This window comes from Euleptes europaea, chromosome 7 (genome assembly GCF_029931775.1).
Source record: "Euleptes europaea isolate rEulEur1 chromosome 7, rEulEur1.hap1, whole genome shotgun sequence".
NCBI lineage: Eukaryota > Metazoa > Chordata > Lepidosauria > Squamata > Sphaerodactylidae > Euleptes > Euleptes europaea.
The window spans coordinates 68,961,223-68,978,678 of NC_079318.1; the positions used below are offsets into that span (position 1 = coordinate 68,961,223).

Sequence of the window (17,456 nt, forward strand, 5' to 3'; positions counted from 1 at the left end):
CGAAATTAATCCGATAGTTGCTGCAATCTTTGATGTTTCCTTTCTAGGGAATTGGAATGTAAATGGATCGTTTCCAGTCTGTGGGCCATTGTTTTGTTTTCCATATCTGTTGGCATATTTTTGTCAAGATTTTGATGGACTCCGTTTCTGTGGCTTGGAATAGCTCTATTGATATTCCGTCTGCTCCTGGTGATTTGTTTCTCCCAATTGCTCTCAATTCAGCTTTCACTTCACTTTCTAAAACTGCAGGTTCTTCTTCAAAAGATTCTTCTTGGAAAGAATCTTTTATCCTTTCATCTCTTCTGTATAGTTCTTCAGTGTATTGTTCCCATCTTTTCTTTATTTTGTCCTGTTCAGTTAATGTATTTCCATGCTGATCTTTCAGCATGCCTAACCATGCTTTAAATTTCCCTTTGATTTCTTGGATCTTGTGGAACAGATCTCTTGTTCTTCCTTTTTTGTTGTTCTCTTCTATTTCTTTACACTGGTTATTATAATAGGTCTCTTTGACTCTACGTGCAAGTCACTGGAACGTTGCACTTAGACTTTTTATTCTATTTCTGTCATCTACTTTTGCTATCTCTGGCAATTTTAAGAATTTCTTCAGACATCCATCGAGGTTTTTCTTTTCTTTTGGCTACAGGAATAGTCTTTGCACATTCTTCCTTGATAATATCTCTAGTTTCCTCCCATAGTTCTTCAGGTTTACAGTCACTTGAACTCAGTAATGCAAATCTGTTCCTTACATGGTTTTTAAACTCTTCCGGAATATTGGTTAGATTGTATTTTGGTGCTATGAATGTTTTGGTGTTTTTCTTAAGCTTTATCTTGATTTTTGATATTAACAATTCATGATCTGTACCACAGTCAGCTCCTGGTCTTGTTTTGGCCGAGAGAATAGAGCTTCTCCATCTTCTGCTTCCAATTATATAATCTATTTGATTTCTATACTGGCCGTCTGGTGATGTCCATGTATACAATCGTCTATTTGGTTGCCTGAAACATGTGTTTGCAATGAACAGATTGTTGTCTTCACAGAATTCTACGAGGCGTTCTCCTGCTTCATTCCGTGCTCCTAGCCCAAATCTGCCAGCAACATTTGATTCTGCTTTGTTTCCTACTTTTGCATTCCAATCACCTATGATTATCAGCATATCTTGTTTAGGTGTGTGATCAATTTCTTCCTGAACACTGGCATAAAAACTTTCAATTTCTTCCTCATCAGCATCTGTAGTTGGGGCATAAACTTGAATGATGCTTATGTTGATAGGCTTTCCCTGAAGTCTGATTGATATTATTCAGTCAGACTTTGTATTGTAGCTCCTGACTGCCTTTGCTATGCCTCACCATTAAAGCAACTCCGTTTCTTCTCTTTTTGTCATTCCCTGAATAAAACACTTTGTAATTTTCTGATTGAAAATGTCCTAATCCAGTCCACTCTAATTCACTTACTCCCAGGACTGAAATGTCAATACGTTCCATTTCTTGTTTAACAATGTCAAGCTTACCCTGATTCATGCTTCTCACATTCCATGTTCCAATTATATACGTTGAACAACTTCTGACTTTCCTTTTGCATCTATTCATGTCAACCACTGAACATCCTTTCGGCTTTAGTCCAATCGCATCATTAAGAACAGCGCTACTCGTACTTGCCCTCTGCTCTACCCAAGTAGCAGATTGAGTGCCATCCGACCTGGGGGTCCCATCTTCCAGCACTATATCTTTTTTCATTTTGGATTGTCTCATCATAGGGTTTTCAAGGTAAAGGTTGGTCAGAAGTGGTTTACCATTGCCTTCTTCTGCGCAGTACTAACCAGGGTTAGCTGTAGTGGCACTGCCGTTGTCTATGAAAGATCCTCCGCAAGTGTCACCTTCCACTACTGCTGCTGCCCAGTAGCTAACCTTCAGGGATTCCTCTGCCCCCATCCCCATTGGAACTGCCTGTTCTCTTCTGTGGATGTGGCCATTGATCCCTTAAGGGGGTGGATGCATCTTCGTATGGTGTCTCAGCTGTGACCATTCCGTCTTGAGTGACTCTGCTAGGAGTTTAGTCTCTTGATAGAGTCTAGACCCCTTATGGTATTGCTCTCAGCTTCCCTGACACACACAAACCCCCTCACCACGTTAAGGTGTGCATCCAGAAGGGCAACTTTGTACATACATTGAATAATTCTCATGTTACATTCAGTTCATGTAGAACTGGTTGGCCACTGTGTGAGCAGACTGCTGGACTTGATGGGCCTTGGTCTGATCCAGCAGGGCTTTTCTTATGTAAAGCATGCCTTTACTATGCATGCCTTTTCCGCCTGTCAGCCGTCACCTCGTTTTCCCTGTGCATTTTGCCCATGTTTTCCAGATGCTGTTTTAGCCAGAATCTTGAAAACACAGGCAAAACAACTGTGGAGAGCTGACGGGCGGGAAAGGCATGCATAATCAAAAAGAAGCCCCGAAGCAGTCAGTGGGGTGACTGTGGAGAAATGTCCCTGCATAAAAGGCCAGACCTCGCTGCATCAGGTGCGTCTGGCCTCTGATATCCAAATGTCCTTCCAATATGCATCTGATGAAGGGAGCGCTGGTGCCTGAAAACTTTATGCGGGAATAAACTGTCTTTAGTCTTTAAGGCATCGCTGAATTTCTTTTTCTTTTCCTTTTAAAAAATGTGGTTCTCATTGGCACATTTCTTGCCAGACGATGCCTTTGTGACAGTCAGACAGGTTTGTGCTGCTTGCGCAGTTCTGTGCAGCTTCTATTTATGTTCGAGGTGGTGGGCTGTATGTGGCAAAAATGTTCTTCTGATTGCGCTGCGAATGGTTTGCAGATTGCAGAGTTGATTGGGCTGCGAATTGCAACCTCTCTGTCTCTCTTTCTCTTCTCTCTGTATATGCCCTTGTGCTGTGCTCTGATGTCACCTGTAGAAAGAGAGAAAGGGGGAGAATAAAGGGTTAAAAATCCACCATCCAGTCTTTCAGGGTGCTGATATTTAGTGACAGTCCTGGCCAGCTATTGATCTGCTTGGAGGAGGAAGGATATAAAACTCTGAAATGATGCACTCAATTGACCTAGTGATAGGGAGACAACAAAGGCTCCAGCAACCTGCTTTTGTAGGGCTCTCTGATTTGTTCCTCTGAATTTTTCTTTTATAACCCGAAGTAGGGCAGGTGGAGAAAGGTAATTTTTAAAATTATTTTTCCTCCTGTCACTTTTTTCCAGTTCAAATTTACCTCATCAGGCTTCTTTTTAACCTGTGGAGGGTAGGTATGGGAAACCTATGGGGGCGCCAGATATTCTCCCTCCCCAGCAGGATAGGGAGGGTGATTTTTTGAGCAGAAAAAGGACCTGAGAGGGAAGGGTTAAGCAGACCCTGTGCATTGCTTTTCTCCATTCCAACGCCCGGCCTGTCTGTCTGGGTTAAAAAATGATGATGCTATCGAAGAAGGTATCATAGACCACCATGTAACCATGTGTCATTTGAGTCAGATCTTTGGGGACACTGTTGTAGAGACAGATAGGGACCACGGCTATCAGGACGGGTTCTTCTTCATTTTGTAGGTTACTCCCAGTTTCCTTTTACACTGGAGGTTGACAGGGTTTGGCCCTCTTTGGAAGAAGAAAGGAGGAGTTTGGCCCAAGCTTTTCCTCCTGGCTCTCTATATCTACCTGAATTCTGGACAAGAAAGAGGCAGATAGCAAAAGATTTATTTAACCCCCTAGCGGGAAGGGTAAGACTAAATCTCTTCCTTGATCTACTTTGCGAGGGAGAGATAAAAAAGCTTCATAAGGTTTTTTCCCCCCTTCCTAAGGCCAAACTGTTGAGTTAACCTCATGCTTGTCGCCTCGCCTGTGATTATTTCTCCTAGTTTCAGCAAAAAAGGATTCTCTCTAGGCTTTTCAGAACCCTTGATTGGGCAAAGTTTGTTCCGGCAGATGTATTTCTGCAATCCAGGCCATTCTGCCACAGCTTGCTAGGAGCCACAAATCAGGACTAGCCTATTTTGTCTTTTGAATTAATTTAATGCATTACAGCCTCCCCGGGGGTGCCTTTCTGCAAGCAAATTTACTTGCATCTGGGTGTGCAGTTCTGGCCACTATATCTCAAAAAGGACATTGCAAAGCTGGAAATAGGACAGAAGAGATCAACCAAGATGATTAGGGGGTTGGAGTACTTTGCCTATGAGGGAAGGCTGAAGAGTCTGGGACTTTACAGTTTGGAAAAGAGATGACTAAGGGACATGATAGAGGTTTATAAAAGTATGCATGGGGTGGAGAGAATTGACAAAGGGAACCTTTTCACCCGCTCCCAAAATACTAGAACTTGAGGGCATCCAATGTTGATGGGCAGTAGGTTCAGGACAGCCAAGTGATTAAAACGTAGAATTTGCTGCCAGAGGTTCTAGTGATGACCGCAGGCATAGACTGTTTTAAAAGGGGATTAGATAGATTCATTAAATATAGGTGTAACAGTGGCTATTAGCCCTGGTGTCTAAAGGGAACCTCCACGTTCAGAAGCAGTCAACCTCTGAATCCCAGTGCCAGGAGGCAGCATCAAGGGAAGGCCTCTGCCTCTATGCTCTGTTCTTGGACCTCCGGAGGAACTGCTTGGCCATTGTGTGAGACAGGATGCTGGATTAGATGGACCACTGGTCTGATCCAGCAGGCTTCTTACGTTCTTGTGCTTCTTCAAATGGATAAATTGATGGGGGAAGTGTTTTTGGTGTTCAGACCTGGTAGACTTGGTAAAGGTCTGTACTGTATCCTAGGCTATGGTCCACTGATATTTGTCCTAGAATTTAATGGACAGTCTTGAACAAGGTCTGTGTATTTTGGCCGGCTGGCCTTGATAGCCAGGTGCCTTGCCTCTCCCCTGACAGAAGAAGAAGAGTTGGTTTTCATATGCAGACTTTTCTCTGCCTTTTTAAAGGAGAATCAAACTGGCTTACAATCACCTTCCCTTTCCCTCCCCACAGCAGACATCTTGTGAGGTAGGTGGGGCTGAGAGAGTTCCCAGAGAACTGTGGCTAGCCCAAGGTCACCTAGTTGGCTTCATATGTAGGAGTGGGGAAACCAACCCGGTTCACCAGATTAGAGTCCACCACTCCTAACCACTACACCATGCTGGGGAAGAATAATGTTTTATCTCTGGTATCAGAGCCTCTGAGGAACTCAAAGTACGGTGTGTCTGTGGGGTCATGCTCCCTCCCACCTCTTAATGTGACTAGCTCCACCCACATTCTGTTTATTGCTGTGACATTAAATATGCAATCCTTAGCAGAGTTGCACCCTTCTAAGACTGGTGACTTCAGTGTAAACTGGTGTAACTCTGTTTAGGATTGCACTGCAGGAACATAAGAACATAAGAAAAGCCCTGCTGGATCAGACCAAGGCCAAGTCCAGCAGTCCGTTCACACAGTGGCCAACCAGGTGCCTCTTGGAAGCCCATAAACAAAACGACTGCAGCAGCGCTGTCCTGCCTGTGCTCCACAGCACTTAAGATAATAGGCATGCTCCTCTGATCCGAGAGAGAATAGGTATGCATCATGACTAGTATCCATTTTAACTAGTAGCCATGGATAGCCCTCTCCTCCATGAACATGTCCACTCCCCTTTTAAAGCCTTCCAAGTTGGCAGCCATCACCACATTTTGGGGCAGGGAGTTCCACAATTTAACTATGCGTTGTGTGAAAAAATACTTCCTTTTATCTGTTTTGAATGTCTCACCCTCCAGCTTCAGCAGATGACCCTGCGTTCTAGTATTATGAGAGAGGGAGAAAAAATTATCTCTGTCCACTCTCTCCAAACCATGACTAGTGTGGCGGAAACTTGTTTTTATGTATGTTATGTAAACATAAGTATGGCCATAAAATAATTTCAGTAATGTATGCCAGTGCTCATACTTCGTATCCTGAATCCCTGGCAGTCCAGAATTGGCCTGGTTCTTGTGCAGTATTGCTGGTCCTAAATTAAATTGGTAATTCCATGGCAGGAGAGAATGGCAGATGACAGGTTTGCAGGCCCTGCTCTCTCTGCTGCCATATTGTGTTGCTTGTACCGAAGAACATTTATTAGACCACCGTCTTCCTGTAGTAATGTATTCGTTGTTCCTCTCTCTGCCTGTCTCTTTCGAAGGACATCAATCAGAAACTGCAGGAAGACAACCAGGAGCTGCGAGACCTTTGCTGTTTCTTGGATGACGACCGGCAGAAAGGCAAAAAGGTTTCCCGAGAGTGGCAGAGGCTCGGCCGCTACAGCGCTGGCGTCATGCACAAAGAGGTTGCCTTGTATTTGCAGAAACTGAAGGAGCTGGAAGTGAGGCAAGAAGAAGTTGTGAAGGAGAACCTGGAGTTGAAGGAGCTTTGTGTCCTGCTGGACGAAGAGAAGGGGGGTGTCGTGGGGTGCCGGAACTCAATTGATAGCCAGGCCAGTCTCTGCCAGCTCAGTGCCACCAATACGTACATAAGGGATGTCGGGGATGGAAGCAGCACCTCCAGCACCGGAAGCACAGACAGTCCTGATCATCATAAGCACCATCCGAGCTCAAGTCCTGAGCACCTCCAAAAAACGAGGAGTGAAGGGAGCCCCGAGCATCAGAAGCACAGGAGCGCTAGTCCGGACCACCTCCATAAACCCCGGGGTTCCGGAAGCCCTGATCCCCAGAAGCATCTGAAAGGACCGAGCCCTGAGCATCACAAAACAATTGGCAAAGTCACCCCTGAACAGCAAAAGCACAGCTGTAGCAGTCCAGAAACCCTGCCCAAGCACATGGTGAGTGGTAGCCCCGAACATTTTCAGAAACATAGGCCCGGGAGCAGTCCAGAGCACCAGAAGCACAGCAGCAGCAGCCCGGAGCACCTTCAGAAGCACACTCTGAGCGGAAGCATGGAACATCTCCCCAAAGTGAGGGGCACCAGCCCTGAGCACCTCAAACAGCATTATGGGGGAAGCCCAGAGCATCACAAGCACTTGAGCGGAGGCAGCAGAGAAGGCACTTTAAGGAGGCAAGTCGCCGACGACCTGTCCCCCCATCACCGGAGCCTCTACAACGGGATGAATGGTGGGTCCTTCTGTAGGTTATCTTTGATAACGATGATGGTCTTAAAGGTAGTTGGCAATGCACTGTCTTGTTCGTGATGGCCACATTTGTGATGATGAAAAAATGCTGCTTTTACAAAGTGAAGCAGAAGTCATTGCTGTGGCCACAGTTGTCCCCATTTGATACTTTAGGGGGGTGATAAGCATAGATGAATTGGATGGGTATGCTGTGAACATGGACTGGCGTAACAGGCTGCATGATGGTTGTGTCTCATGAGGTTTATGTGTAAGTGTAGTGGAAACGAGGTATGGAAAGGGGGTATCCCTTGAGGATGAAGTTAACTTATGGTGTAGGCAAGAAAGATGCCAGGGACGGGTGAATGAAGGTCTCTCGCTCAATTCAGAGTAAAGCTTGCAGGGGTGGGATCTGTGCAGCCAGGGTTGATCTGCTGCTGCTGCTGCTGCTGTCTTCAGGCTGAAGATTGCCTTGCAAGCTGCTCTTGGTTATTTGATAGATGCATAGTGGAAAAAAAAACCCACCCTATACTGAAGGGAGAATGCACACTTACTGAATTTTTCCCTACTGGGTACAGTTATCAAAGGTGTTGGAAATTTCAGGGGCCTTTCTAAGGCCCAGACTATACAGTACATTTTGCCGTGGGTTGGGAAAGGATGGGGTATACCTGAAGCACCCTCCAAAGCCAGACAGCAGGTGTAAGAACTTGCTTTCTGAGTGCTGCAGGGCCTGATTTTGGATTTGGACGATGGCATGTGGCGAAGGAGAGGGAATTGGCTTCAGTTCCCCCCCAATTTTCCCAGTCTCTTATGGAGATTGAAACGGGACCTTTCAAGTCAAAAACCCTGACCTGACTTATGGCAAAATGTATCATGTAGCTTGATCCTAATAATTTTTGGTGTCTTTTCTTAACTGACATGTTTAGCCTTTTTCTAACTGTCAGTTCTCCTCTAGTAAAATAAGGATAGGTCAGAAAAATTGGCAGGATAGATTCTCCATATGCAGGTTCTGTGATTCTTAGCAGCCATCAGTGGCTCCAGTGTGGAGGGGATTTCCTTAAGGAGGAACATCCAGTCAGGCTTGGCGGACTCATAAGCAACTTCCATTGCTTCTGTGGTGTATACTGAGTCATAAGAGTGATAGCTTACTAATGTTTTCCTGGCATCCTTAGAAAAGGAATCCCTGACTTCTAGCTTCTGGGATACAGTGTGACACGCTAGGCAGACATTTTAACAATTGTTCCTCGAATGTGTCATCAAGGAAGAAAGTACCATCAAGTCGCAGCTGACTTATGGTGACCCCGGCAAGTGAGAAGCAGAGCTGATTTGCTGCCTCTTTCTCTTCAGAGTCTTCTTTGGTGGTCTCCTTCCAAGCGTTGACCTTGCTTAGTTTCCTAGATCTGATGAGAGCCATCTATATTACACTGCCTTCTCTCCCTTATTTATTCCTTGCCAGCAGCTTAAAAAGGATATTGTAGACTGTAGCACAATGCAAGGGATTTAAGTCTGAATCTATTTTCCAAGACAGAAGCTGGTCTTAATGCATGGCTGATTGATTCTTTACCACAATGGTCATTCAGTGATTTATCAATCTTTGAGTACAGCTTAAAAAATAAAATAAAAAAGGATCTTCATGTTGAGTTTGTTTCTGTTGTGTAAGTAAGGACTTGATGCTAGGAGCCCAGCTGGTAGGAAAATCCTATGTAGGATTGGGACCTGCCCTAATCTACACATGCAGCAAAAGGAGGTAACAGAATAGGCTTTACTACTTCAGACTGCAAATACCTTTTTTGAATTCTCTTACAGATAAGGAAAAAAAATCCCTGCAAAAATAAAGTCTAACTCAACCATCACCTTGTTGTGTTACTTTTCTGCTTGCATGGAAGTTTTTCTTTTAAATGTGGGAGAGTGTTGGAAAAATAGCAATCTTCTCCTGTTGCCAGGATAAAGATCTTGGGAACTTCCCTGATTTTCAAGAATTGCAGGGTGGGTGGGTTACTTTGGGTAGTTCTGGAGTTTAAGCTTGTGACCCAGGAAAGGCATTATTTTTCCAACTGCAGTGTGTCCAGGCAAAAGAGGGTGACAAAACTAAATTGCAGAGTATAGTTGCTTGCGTGCAAGCCCTGGAGATTATGGGTGAACATCTTGATAATCTCTGATTCAAGAAGAATTGAATAGCTTCTTGAGAACTCTGTATTGACTTTTTAAAATTATTGTGGCTCTAAAAGCTTGTAAATTGCCTGCATTTAATTGTACTGCTTTACAATTCAGTAATCTGCAGTTTGAAAGACCAGCGGAAGTAGCGTGTTCTCACACTCCAGTTTGAAAAATTGTATAAGCTTGTGCCAGGAGTGGTTCATCAGTATTTGAGGCATGATTGCTTAAAATTGTGTCAAAATCAGGACATTGGTGTAATTTACCAAAGCTGATAAGAAAAAATCTTTGTTTCTCAGACTTTATGAAACCGTTTGGGAGTGGTTTCCAGACATACCACGATATCACTGGTAGAAGATATGTGCATGAGCCCTGTTTGTTTCTGGGCTGTTTGCTTCTGGGCTCTTTTGACTCACGCTTGCTCTTTCTCGCATGAAGAATCGTGGTTAAACAATCACAATATGAACACATGAAGCTGCCTTACACTGCATCCTTTGGTCCATCAAAGTCAATATTGTTTATTCAGACTGGCAGTGGCTCTCCAGGGTCTCAGGTAGTTAATTTTCACTCTACTAACTGGGATCCAGGTTTTAAGATCCCCATAATGGGCGGGGAGAGAAATAAATCTGGTTAGCCTGCAAGGGTAACCAGAGTTAGTGCTTAACTGCAATTCTTAGTTGGAGGGGTGGGGGATGCCCACCAGCCGGCTTGGTTCATGCTGATTTCTCCTTAAATGTGGTTGCAGATGGTGTCTGACTGTATCCTAGACCTTCAGTCGTTTCCAGGACAGCAGCAGTGAGGCTTCTGCATGGCAGGGTTCCCTTGCAGTTTCCATGTCCCAGGTCCCTGGCAGCAGCCACCCATCATGGTTTCTTCAGGGTTTTTTAAAATTGATTTAACATATTCATTTGCCAATGTACTAACACTCTGCCTATCAGGTTCAATGAATTCCCAGCTTTCATTAAAGAAATGTAAATCTCTAGAGACCTTTTTTGCAGAGAGATGCCTTCCTCTTACATCTCCACAATGAAAGGAACTAGATCATAGAATCATAGAGTTGGAAGGGACCACCAGGGCCATCAAGTCCAACCCCCTGCACAATGCAGGAAATTCACAACTACCTCCCCACTCCACACGCCCAGTGACCAGAAGATGGCCAAGATGCCCTCCCTCTTATCATCCACCTAAGGTCACAGAATCAGCATTGCTGACAGATGGCCATCTAACCTTATCACGACTGGCCGCCCTCTCCAGAGCCCCAGCCGCATTGTAACGTAACCGAGTCAGGTCAAATAACTCAAACCACCTTTTAAATGAAAAGGTTTATTAAGAAATTAAAAGAAAAATAATTAAAATGCGAGTACAGTAATCTTAAAGGCACACTGGCAAAGAAAATAACAAAGTCTTGCTGGTTATACTTACAACTCTGCTACATAGCTGAAGTTCCTTGCTCTTAAGCCAAGCTGGTTCAGGCCTTAGTTTCTTGCATTGCGGCATTGCTGTATGTGAGCAGAGTAACATGCTAAAGCAGTTCAGGTGATGATAATAGTCGATAATGGTTATTAAATTTAGCATGGCTAAATTTATGGCAATCTAGACCTTAGTCAGATGACTCCTAACTTCTAATCAGAAACAGTGGTTCAAAGAAACCTCTAGATGGTTCAGGCTGGTTCAAACTGGATTGGGTCCTAGGAATGAAGAGTGAAATTATAGATGAAAACTATCTCCCAATTAGGCTGGTATGCTGGCTGGTTCGGCCTTGCATGGTCTTATCTGCTTGGTAACAGGCTGCAGGTGCATCTTGTTTTTCATGGTCTCTGCTAGGCCTCTACAATTATAACAACAGTTTTCTAAGCATTCAAAATGGAGAATAGTGATGCTAAGCAAAAGCTAACACTGAATAGCTTTTCCTGTCTTCACAAACCTCTTCTTAAAAACCTCCAGGGAAGGAGAGCTTACCACCTCCCGAGGAAGCCTGTTCCACTGAGGAACCGCTCTAACTGTTAGAAAATTCTTCCTAATGTCTAGACGGGAACTCTTTTGATTTAATTTCAACCCGTTGGTTCTGGTCCAACCTTCTGGGGCAACAAGATACTTTTCTTGTTAATTTTTCTAAAGATACTCTTTAGAAAAATGGAAGCTGGGATTTCAGTGAATCTGATATGGGAAAAGGCTGCTGTGTGGGCGGGAATGGGAAGATGTGAACTTTCCCACCTGCAGAGTAGGCATCCAGGCTTTGCTGCGATCTTTCCCAAAACTTTGCAGCAAACCAGATTTGGGAAGCATTTGAGAAAAGCCATGGATATTCCATGAGGTGCACAAATGCACCATGATGTGGGGAAGGAGGAAACAAAGCTGTTTCCCAACAGCATCATACCTGGGGCAAATAACCCATGCTGAAATGGCCTTTGGTTCTTTCTTTCACCTGAGTACCTCATTGTTTATACCTGCCCAACTACCCTTTTGCTGTTTCTAGATCTGCTAGTTTTTGATTGCCAAAGCGCTGGATCTCTGTGTCTGGGTGGCACGTGAAAATCAAGGAATGAAGTCTGCAGGGTATAGCGATGATGATGATAATAATAAAAGGTCTATGTTAGGGTGGCTCTGACTGTTACAGGCCCAAATTACTTTGAAAGACATGAAAAAATGCGTTGTGCCATCAAATTATGTTTTAACTTCCCTTGAGTTTGAAAAGCAGTTGGAGTTTGTGTGTGTGTGTGTGTGTGTGAAAATTGCTTTGTGGCAGCACCTCTGTCACAGAATAATAATACAAATCAGTCTGAAGCTACCTATGTCAGTACATTAATTTTGCACTGCATGAAGAAGTACTTTCTTTTTCCTAACTTGAACCACCTGCCTTTTAGCTTCATTGGGTGACCCTGAATTCTGCTGTTTGGATGAAAGAGAAAAAGTTATCTCCACTTTCTCCTCTATCATGTTCTCCCTTATGTAATGTTCATATGTGGAGGGGGGATGAGTAGGTGGTGCTATCCTTTCTACTTGTACTCCAAGATATAATTGTGTAATAATTCATACATGCTTGCACATCACTTGGTATCCTGTCATTAGATGACTAGCTCTAAATGTGAAAATCCTTGTGTTTGAGTCAATGCTTGGTGCTGCATTAAGTGATGTGCAAACTCACTGTGGGGATGGGGAGACTTTCTTGCTGCTCCTTGTCTTTCTCCAACCACGGCTACTGACACCTTTTGCAAAGCTAAAGCTGCTGCTGGAAAAGTACACAGAGCCCAGGTCGATAGGAACCCGGACAGTCCCTGCCTGTTCTTCAGTGTATGAGAAATAGTTCCAAAGAAGAGAAGGAAGGATGTAAAATGAGGATTCTCACACTCATTTTGTAGCTTTCTGCATAAAAATTGGAGCACTTATGCTTAGGAGTTCCATGCCACTTTTTGTGCAAATGAACTGTGGAACGAGCATGACCGGTACATCAGTAGGCCTCAGATGTCTATGCCAGAGTAGTGTCAAGGGTGGAACTAGACAAACTCCCCAAGCATATGGTTGTGGCTAGAAATGGCAGTTTGGTGTCAGTTCCATTTCCTCTGCCTCATAACATATAGTGATGGAATTACATGATGCAGCATCTTAGGGCATTTCCCTACCCCTGCTCCTTCTCACTGGTAGCCACTTGGTGGTGGCATAGAGAAACCAGAGCATTTCATGGGGGTGGGCAGGAGACCCATTTGCCTTGGGCTTCACATTCCTGGAGGGCCTCAAATTTAGACTTCTGACGTTGTCTCTGAATGAGGTTATACGTACAGTTGCGGAGATATACCGACAGGTTTGACAGAAGGTATTCATCAGACAACTTTAAACTTGTGGTATACTTTAAATGTTTATACAATTTTTGTAACCTTATTTTGACATTTCTTCATTTTTTAGTATACTGGGAGCCTTAAAACAATGGAAGAGGCCATGGGAAAAACACTGTTGGGATCATTTCTGTTACTGCATGTTATGAGGGAGAATCGGTGGGGCTGGATTTTGGGTAATGTCTAATTCTGTACTTAGTGTTGCTGATACATACGGAGTCCCATAAAATCGTGATGTTGTTTACTCCGCTCTGGAATGATTCATGAGACCGAGGAATAGTGCCTTAGTGCTAATTAGCTTGCACAAAGGTATAGGTTTTGTGTGGTCTTTGAAATAGCATTATTGCAAATATCTTCTTTTTTTTTTTATAAGCCTTTTGTTTTACGGGGAACTCTGCTTCATTTCCTCCCTTTTCTTTTTTGTGTCTGAGGAAAATATCAGTGGCTGTTGGCTCTTCTTCTTACTCCCTGTTTAGGTTATTAATGAGCCGAAGCAAAACTGCTGACTAATATTCTCTGGCACACACTGCTGGAGGGTGATGGATCAGGAAAGGAAGAAGTGCTTTAGAGAACCAGCGTTTGTTTCAAGTAGGGGGAAAATATATGTACATGTGGGTGAAATGGAAAAATAGCTACTATTGTCAACAGTGGCGGCTCAGAGGATGCTCTCTGAGGAAAAAATATGTGCTAATAAATAGGTTCAGGGGATTTTGGAGAATTGCAGGATGCCATTGGAGCACGGGATGTGTCCTTCTCCCCACTGGGCACTAGTCCATATGCTTCCTTTGGTCCTGATTGGCTGCCTTTTCCCTGCTCTGCACTCCTGCTGTTACCAAAGAACCAAAGGATTGCTTTGCTGGATCTGATCAAAGGCCAGCATTCTGCTTTCCTTTGTAGAGAGGTAGATGCTCTCACAGGCTAAGGTGTTAACCATGAAGATGTTGACCATTCTCTATCTCTATAGGATGGGACCTCAGGTTACCCAGGCAAATGTGTTTGCAGGTTAATGGGAATGCAGTGGAGGGAGGCATTTGCCAGGGAAGAATAAGTAGGCAGTCTCTCCTTCCCTCTCTCCCTCCCTCCATCTCACTGAGACGTTTGCCAGCCTTTTAGTTCATTGTCTTATTTCCTGTATTGATCATTGTAACATTACTCTTGCTGGCCTTCCTGCTTCGACTTTTACGCCTCCCCACTCTGCTGCTTGTTTGGTATTTTCTGCTTATCTGATCTTATCGCTCCTTTGTGCCCCTCTCTTCACTGGATCCCTATCTCTTCTCCACTTCAAGCTTCTGGTACTTAACCTCCAGTGTCTCCATAGCCTGGCTCCTCCTTACTGTCTTCACCAGGGACAAGTCTTCTAGTTACCAGTAACTGTAAGATTACCTTTTCTGTTCCTTGCCTGTGCCCTATGCTGTGCCTAACCCTGCAATGCCCTTTCACCTCTGACACTCTCCATCAGGTAACTTCTTCCCTCTCCATTAGGCACGATTGCCTCTGAACATGGAGATTGGCCTTGTTACCATATCTGGGAGTTGTTGGTAGACCTATGCATTTGTTTGGCCCTTTTAAAATTCTTCCTAAGCTAAAGTGGCCTTTACCTCTTCTTGTGGTTGTGTATTCCAATTTCACCTGTAATACCGAAAATGTTACTTATATTTCTGTTGAGTCATCATAAATATCTACTTTATTTACACTCTTATTAGAATGTTTTCTGCCTTTCAGTCTTTTAGACGGAGTGGCGTCATTCCAGGAAAAAAATGCTAAGGTTAAAAACATTAAAAATGATAAAACAAGGCACAATGGCAACTCATAAGGTTGACAGACCTAAACCACACAGACCATATGCCTTTTGGCCTACAGGCCTTCATCAGTGGTCAAATAAAAATTCTCATAATGCACACACAAATAATATACAAGTGTGTGACCATATATAGATAACTTTATACAAGTGTATAGGATGCATAATAAATTTCAAATTAGAAATCCCTCTAGGTAGAATATCTGTAAGTTGTTCTACCCTAGGCTGTATTGGTCTCTCATACAGAGTGTGCATGCAAGTATCAACCTCGTAAAGCAGGTTTACGAGGTTGATACTTAGGCATCTTTGCTCAGAAATAAATCCCTCTATGTTCAGTCCCAAAGTAGTGTGCTCTTCTGAGTAATATTTCTCTAAAATCTAAAAATTTAAAATTGCTCTTTGTGTGTCTTGCCTTTGCTGGAAGAACAGCACGTGGCAGGAGCGATAGGTTAGCTTTTACATGAGTCGGTTTGGCTGGTGCCTCTCTCAAGGACCATGAGGCAAAATCTCATCTGGCAAGAAGCAGGAACTTAAGATATGATTAAGTTCCAGATGAGACATTGCTAGACTTGAATGAGTTTGAATGGAAGTGCTGGGGAAGAGTGAGAAGTTATATTATTTGATGGGTAGTAGGCAGGTAAAGAGAGACTGCTTGAATCAGGTTTCTTAATGAAATAAAAGCACCTTCTCAAAAATTCAAGTAGAGGCTGGTCTTGGATTGTTGTATCAGACAGAAATCCCCGACTTCATAACAGATGTGTGAGCTATCAGATTGGGTTAGAATGTGGTTGTCCATTGTTGCTCCAGAAGTCAACCATGAACTTGGGGTCCTACCCCAGTCCAACACTAACATCTTCAGTCAAGACTCCACAGACTGGGACATGGCAGTTATGGTAGGCTATCTGTGCCAAAGGCAGTATTTACTTAGGGATCACAAAGGACATGGGGTTGGATCGGTGGCAGAGCATCTGCTTGGCATGCAGAAGGTCCCAGGTTCAATCCCCGGCATCTCAAGTTAAAGGGACTAGGCAAGTAGGTGATGTGAAAGACCTCTGCCTCAGACCCTGGAGAGCCGCTGCCAGTCTGAGTAGACAATACTGACTTTGATGGACCAAGGGTCTGATTCAGTATAAGGCAGCTTCATGTGTTCATGTGGAGATGTTAACGGCTATGAATCTTCCATGCCTCCCCCAGCAGTCCCTTCCAACCCGGTCTTCCCTGCCTCCTCTGACATCAAAGCTCCACTGATGGGAGGAGGGAATAACTTCTCTCCATTCCCCCTCCTCCTTGCAGCTCATGAACTTTCATAACTATTACAAGGTCCAGTTTTCCCAGGTATGAAAGGGACTACTTGGGGAAAGGGAAAGATGGGGAAGACCCTCAATTGGTGTATGTGAGAGGATTAGTGGATCCAACCCGTTAGGTGAAGTTCCTTTTCTTGGGAGGCACTCATTCCTAGATCACAGAGAGCAGAGTAGAAGTGTGGGAAAACCGATCTTGTCATATGTTGCAGAATTAACAGTAGCCCAGTATGGAGTGCAGCATTTCTGCATTCATCCTTCATATAATAAGTTTTATATTCAGTTAAACGTTTTATGATTGGTCTTGAGATTATGCCAGCAGACAAGGCAAAGCCTTCAACTGAGCAAAGCCATTTGAAAATAGACAGCTTATCTTTTCTTTAAAACTATGAAGCTGTTTGCCAGATACCGAAGACACTGAGAACATGAATAAAGTGTTTTCCATTATGGTTAGTAATGTGTCACATGGTGCTTAGAAATCTGGAAAGCAAGCTTTCCAAGGACCCTAAGAATTCGCAGAGACTGCATAACAGGCCACACCCGGTGCTTGACCACACCAAGCTACACAAATAAGAACTGTTTTTGCAGTTGGCAAAGAGCTGCCTCTTCAATCTCTTTAGATAGTCGCATTAATCACCCTCATCACCCAAGTGCCATATCCTGTGTAACAGTCTAATTGTCTTGAATACCCGAATGGACAGATTTTTGCATAGGCAGTGCTTAGCACCACGTTCATAACCATACCTTAGATTAGGCCTGTACAACTTGCTCAGAACATCATGCTCAGAAGCATTTTGGATTGTTTCCTACACACGTGGAACTCTTTAATCGTGACCAGACACTGAAGCCTTGGTTCAGCCTGATTCTACATGCGTAAATCCCTCTGAGTCTGATGGATCTTACTCCCAAGGGCGCATGTTTAGGATAGCCTTGTCATTAGGTCCATATAATTGTTTTTGTTTTTATTCTGCCCTTCCTACAAGACGTTCAGAGTAGCTTGCGTGATTCTTCTTGAATTCCCATTGGGAAAGAGACTACAGCCCCTTTTGTATCAATTTCCAAGCCTCCTCCCAATATATATGCATATGCTGTCAAGTTGCAACTGACTTATGATGATACCAGCAAAGGGTGTTCAAGGCAAGTGAGAAGCAGAGGTGGTTTGCCATTGCCTTCCTCTGCAGAGTCTTCCTTGGTGGTCTCCTTTCCAAGTACTGGCCCTGCTTAGCTTCTGAGATCTGACAAGATTGGGCTATGCCAGGCTGCCTTTCATCCCTACTAGTCTTCATGGCAGAATGGGAATTTGAACTCAGGTCTCCAAGGGTCTCATTC

General features: G+C 43.9%; 1 protein-coding gene across 1 annotated transcript in view; it reads left to right on the plus strand.

Moving 5' to 3' along the window:
* CCDC85A (coiled-coil domain containing 85A) overlaps positions 1-17,456 on the plus strand; it is a 136,316-nt gene that overhangs the window by 3,188 nt on the left and 115,672 nt on the right. The window contains exon 2 of the mRNA XM_056853282.1: positions 6,127-7,051. Within this exon, the coding sequence (XP_056709260.1) occupies positions 6,127-7,051 (925 nt within the window). The remainder of the gene's footprint in view (positions 1-6,126; positions 7,052-17,456) is intronic.